We start from the raw sequence: 6,150 nt of genomic DNA on the forward strand, positions 1-6,150 counted from the left end.
CTTGCCCCCTCCTCCTGAAAGGACCTGCCTCTGTATGTCCACACCAAAACCATTAAGTCACTTCATGTATATCATCTACACAAGTTAAATACACTATCTTAAAGAAGTCTGTGGTTTTTCTACACAAATTTAGGTAAGGACAAATCCAAATACAACATACTTGTCACAGAAGTACAAAGCACACATTTTCTTATGAGAAAGCACACAAAAATCAAACAGACTTCTGCAAGGAAAATTCTTACCCCTTTGATTTTGTGCTTGACCGAGGTCTATACTCATAAGATTCATCTTCTGTTCCATTTTGACGCCTGTACCAGTCAAACAAGGTGCGTAGTAAGGAGGGGAGACAGTGCTCTGCTACTGAGCTCATAGAGCTTATCAACTGAAAGAATAAGAAAAATACTTCAGCCTGATATAGCTATGAAAATCCTGGAGTTTCATAATTCTTTCAAATTGTTTTTCAATGTTAAAAAACATACATCGCATAACTTCACAAAGTGGCAAGTTAATATTCATTTTCACCTAGGACACTTACTGTAAATATACTGAGTCCATTGTTATAATAAATTTAAGTAAAGTGCTCCAAAGCTCACAGAGATCACAAAATGACAAATTTATAGACAATATAACATGTACGAAATCTTTGAGAAAACAGCAGAGCTTTTAGGATGTCCCTGAATGTTGCCGTATGTATGTCTGAAGTATAGAAACCTTGGCATCACACATGACAAGAGCCAATTCTCCTAAACTGAAGTTTAAAACTTTAAAAAATTTGGTTCTTTGGATATTATATAAACAAAAATAAGAGCCTTTTAGATATTCTACATTGCCTTTAATACATTTGACTGGTCTGGGTCTCCGGCTATATTTACTTTTATTATAACTCCCCCATCTTCTGCTTTCTTTCAGAAAATCTGTATGAGTAGTGCAACAGATTTGGCAACAGATGTGGCAATAGGAACCATTATAGAAGGAAGACTTTAAGATGTTATTAAACTTAAATGATCTCGGCTTCCTTTAACTAAAAACTTTTTGGAAAGGAGAAGAATGACTGAAGACAGTGAAATGCCATTATAAACCTGGTTCCAGGAGGCAGCAGGGAGCAAGCCCAGTCCCTAAACACAGGCTGAAATGGGAGAGTTACCATGTTGCTCACTGATGCCATGTATTACCTACCTCTTGGATCTTTCAAATAAGGTTTTAACAGAAGCCATGCTCATGCTGTAACTTATCTATTATTTACTATTCCAGGTGACAATATAATATTATGCCATTACGTGTTCTGATATAACATTAATGAAGTTATTTCTTTTTCCTGATTTGAAACATCTTGGGTTTTTAGCTTTGTCGAAAGGATGGGGACAAGTTAACCACAGGAAAACCTCAGAAGGACCTCTTCTAATCTTCTGAATACATTACTCATTTTGTTAATTAGTTATTCAAGTCACAAGAATTAAATAGTTCTCTGAACTGATGGGTTTATTAGTAGAAGAAAAGGAAGCAAGCTGCATTTTAAGTTTTACTAAACCTTTTCTTCAGGTTTTCCTGCAAGTTTACACAGTTTATCAATACTAATACTATCCATAAATGTTCATAAAAGTAGCTAGGCAATATACATTGGCTTCTAGAGAAACAAGCATGCATCATACGCATTCAAAAATGTCACTGCTAAAATGCTAAATCCAGAAACTACTGGCATAATAAAGTATTTTCCTCTTGAAAAATAAAAAAGTTTTACATAATAATTATTTATTTCCTGCCAAGTTTTGCATTCTTTGTATTCTAATGAAAAGGCACTGCAATCACCAGGAAGATGACATCTTTGCTAATACTGCATAGCATCTAAGCAGAACATCAGCTATTTTTCATTTAAAATAATTACTATACTGCCTGGGTACTAAATTCAAAATCATTTTATAATAAAAAAATAATTTCTTTTATAGAGACCTATTTCTCATACAAGAATACTCTTTTATTTTAGCATTACATTATGCCTAGGTTGAAAGCAGCAATCCAGACAAAGGGCTCCTGTAATACCCAGGAGGACAGGGCTGCAATAGATATGACGTATCCTTCAACTCCTCTGAATGAAACAGCAAATCCTGCTCAAGTCTTAAAGGCTGTAACATATTGCTAATTGCTTCACATAACATATCCAACAGTGAGAGGTAAAAATAGAGAAGCAAAATTATAGTAAGATGCTAGAGCACAAATTCCAGCTTTGGCCAAAATCCTCATCCTGAAAACGTTGCTCAAGTTGTGCCTAATAATGAACAACCCTGAACCTCACATACATCTGCTTTCAGTCACTGAGAAGGCCAACACAGGCTTCTGTGTGATCATAAAATTTTGGTGTCTTAGGACAAGAGTAGGAAATTGCCAAGGATGTTTCCTACAATAAACAAAAAAAAAAGAAAAACACTAGCTATTTCCGTTTCAAGCTGTACAAGCAAAAATATTTTAAGAAATGCAATATATGCTCTATAAAAAAACTCCTGTCTGGTAGCTTCCTGATGTGCTAGGAATGGTAAAGGGAAAGCTCTGGTACTAAAATTTTTAACAGTTCACGAGTGTATCAACATACAAATTTCCTTTTCCTTTTCCAAAATTTCTCCTCTTTTAGCTGAATTTATATTATTGTTCCAATTAAGATATCAAATGACAAGATTTCTGCTGTTTAGAAATTAAAAGCTATTGATTTTTCTAACTTGTTTTAATTGCATGCCCTCTTGGTCTGGTTATGTTTCTAACAAAAATGACTTAAAATCCCCTTAAATACTATTTTACTTTTTCATTACAGGGACAGGCAACACTACATGCCTTCTTCCTCCATCCCTTTTCTTATCATTTATTGAGATGAGAGAACAAGTCTTAATTAGATACCACCTTAATCCCAGGGCCCTCTTGTGTTCCAAGCATGCTCTCTTTATTCAAAGTACAACACTTACAAACTTAGACCCCATCATCAGTACAGGTAAAGCCACTTTTTAGACCCAGATTCCTGGCTCCATAAAGACCTCTGGGTGAACAAGGTTGGCCCAGCAACAGCTGTAGCTTCTCTGCTGGATGCTGTGGCTGTGTCCTCTGGATCCTCCTCATTCCCACACTTTACCAATCACTTTTTTAATCTGTAATCTTCTGCACTGCTGGAGAATTATTCCTAATAAGGGTTTTATACAGTGAGCAATGAACAGAGATGCAATCTTAAATCCTTTTGCCAAAAAATGTGCCAAATTCCCTAACAAAGTTCATAATCCCAGCCATTCAGGTCTGTGTAAAGCAGTTATTCAGTTGCATTAAAGTTCAGATCTTGACTTCAAAGTAGATTACAAATAATAAAAGAACAAAATAAGAACTCACACACATATATATACACAATCAAAATTAAAAAAAAAACCAACCTGTATTTTTAGGAAAACCACTTTCTTTCTATATTATCCAATTTTAAAAGTTACATGTTTTATTTTTTATTTCTCTTCATTCAGCCTATTTTTAGAACCTCTCTTAGAACGCTAAGCTTCATATAGTAGATGCTATTCAGGAACAGTCAAGAACAGGAACAGGCAGTTAATGGGGCTTCCTCTGAACACTGCCTCTCCACTGCAAGGAAGTGGTTATGGGACACAAACATGCCTACACTATTGAAGAATTAGAAATACAGATAATAAATATGAATAAATTGAGCAGAGAGTCTTTCCACACACGGTTCACTGAGAGTAAGTGAAATGGAATTGCCTAGCAGTCAGTATATCTATATTCTCAGCAAAGGACAAAGTAACAACTTTAGTAACACTTTGAATATACCCTATACCTTCTGCCATAGAATCAGAAAGCGCTCAGTAAAAGCCATGTAACTGAAATAAAATTAACACTATTTGTTTATAAAAACAGAACCCCAGACACTCAAACAGTAAGTGAGGTGGAAATAAACTAAGACTTTTTGTCCCTTAGTGTACGTCAGCATCTTTCTTCCACCAGTTTTCACTGCCACCTTCAAATAATTACCTATTCTAATAGTTTATTACTATCATATTCTACAATGGAAAATAAAGTCTAACTAACATTCAGAGTCTAAATCTTCTGACACAGATTCAGATGTGAATGTTTTAAGTTATTACAACAGTGAAACCACTATTCTGCAAAAGTAAAGCCCACCTTAATCCAATGAAAGTTGCCTTCAATTACATGTCTCCTACCTGATCAAACTGAAGATCTTCACCTCTTTGAAGAGATCTGGACAAGAGCTTTTCCTGTACAAAAAATAAAAAGTAACATACATTTCACAATGTCATTGACCATTATCAAAGATAGATTACTTCTTTCCAGTTATATTACAGAACAAAGAAAAAACTTTTAATATAAATATTTGCATTGTTTTTTAGATAGAAATATTTCTGGAGACGTGATGTATACTCCCAAAAATTAATTCAATAGCTAAACAATAATTACATGAAAGACTGACAAACAGAAGATGGCAGAGGCCAAACAGGGACCAGCTGGTGGTGGGTGCCAAGTGTAACTTGGAGGGAAAGCCATTCCTATCTCAATTAGTAAGTTTATTCATGTTCATATATGGCAATTATTCAAAGTTACAATAATGATTTTTAAAATGTCTTCACAAAGGCAGAGACAAGTGTTCAATGCATTTCTAATCTGCTCTTCCTCTGAACTGCAGTGAAACACAGCTAGAAGACCTACTCCAGTAAAAGGAGAGTGTGAATAATCACTTGCTTTAACTTGAAATAACTGTAAGGAACAAAAAAACCCACAATATTACAAGAGTTTTACTTCTTACAATATTTATTGCTACCAGTAGCATATGACATAGTGCTCTGTTAAAAACAAAATTCAATTATACTCCTGACAAAATAATATAGTGAAGATTAAAGCATTATGGAAATAAAACATTTACAAACTGTAATAGTAAATAGTAATTCTTACTAGTCACTGTAGAGTACGAAATTATACACTTACAAGAAATATAAGTTTTATACCTTGCCCAGGTATAAAAAGAAGAAGAAAAAAAGAAAAAGAACACTGAGTCCTGTGAACTGGCTCTGAGGGTCACTGATTTACAGCAACCCAAGGGCCACAGTAACAGCTTTAAGAGCACACTGCAAAGCAGTAACATATATAAAGACCTGCTGATCATTTCCCTTATTTTAAAAAATTTCAAACTATCCTTCACTTAATAATATAAATGAGTGCAAAATGTTATCTTTCACAAGGAAAGTAAAAATGTACCTAAAGAGTTAATAGCTCACATTAAATTGCAGTAAGCAAACAAGGAAGTTTTATGGAGCTAGGTAAGTCAGGTAGTTGCCTTGTCTGGCATGTAAAGGGAGGTGTGAGCAATACTGATAGCCAGCTCTGCTCTCAACAGGTTGTAACTCAGCACAAAGTAACTGCTCAGTAGTTTAGTATGAGACAACACCCATGCTGTCAGGCTGTTGACAAAAACTGAGAAAGTCAACATTGCTCGGTGATTAACACTTGCAAGGCTGCAAGAGACAGCCTGTATGTTCAACAGATAAAAATTCATTGTGCATGTCCCAAATCCAAGGTTTGAACAGGCAACTTATTTTTTCTTGTCTTAAGTGTAATCTTGAAAATACAGCACAGTTTCTGGCATTTTCTCCTTTAAGTGCAGCTGTATTTGGTGTTAAAAAGAATGCAGTATCTGGCAACTACTACAGCCTCTGAAAACTTGGATTCAACACTGCCCAAGCAAAAAGAACTTGCCTACTCTGAAAGCATAATTTGAAATTATAAAAATGTCAATGCACAAGTCATTTTCACTTTCCATAATCCAAAGAAATCCACTTTATTATCTAGGAAAATACTACCATTTATGTTCACTTCCAGTATGCCCAAATTAAAAAATATTTTAAGAAGAGGGTTTCTAGGCAAATGCATTGATTATTCTGAAAAAGCTCTATTTTTTGATCAACTGATGTAATAGTTAATGTTCTTTCACTGTCTATTTAAAAGCAAAGGGGGAAAGGTTTCACTTTCTTGATTCTTTCAAATTCATGTAATTTTACATGTTAAATCTGTTCAAAACATTGTTATGAGAATTGATATTTTGAAGTATATACTAAAAGCTCCAGAGAGCATTTGCAAAGCCAAATTTTCATTTAGTTAGCAAGC

The 6,150-nt window shown here is 34.5% G+C and overlaps 1 protein-coding gene across 12 annotated transcripts in view; it reads right to left on the reverse strand.

Moving 5' to 3' along the window:
* Positions 1–6,150, reverse strand: part of FRYL (FRY like transcription coactivator) — a 151,018-nt gene that overhangs the window by 86,554 nt on the left and 58,314 nt on the right. For all 12 annotated transcript variants that reach the window (XM_031065964.1, XM_031065973.1, XM_031065875.1 and 9 more), the window contains exons 3-4: positions 4,197–4,250; positions 243–382 (exon numbers count right to left, since the gene is read on the reverse strand). In XM_031065964.1, coding sequence (XP_030921824.1) covers positions 243–382; positions 4,197–4,250 — 194 coding nt within the window. The remainder of the gene's footprint in view (positions 1–242; positions 383–4,196; positions 4,251–6,150) is intronic.

Source organism: Geospiza fortis, unplaced genomic scaffold (genome assembly GCF_000277835.1).
Source record: "Geospiza fortis unplaced genomic scaffold, GeoFor_1.0 scaffold40, whole genome shotgun sequence".
Lineage (NCBI taxonomy): Eukaryota > Metazoa > Chordata > Aves > Passeriformes > Thraupidae > Geospiza > Geospiza fortis.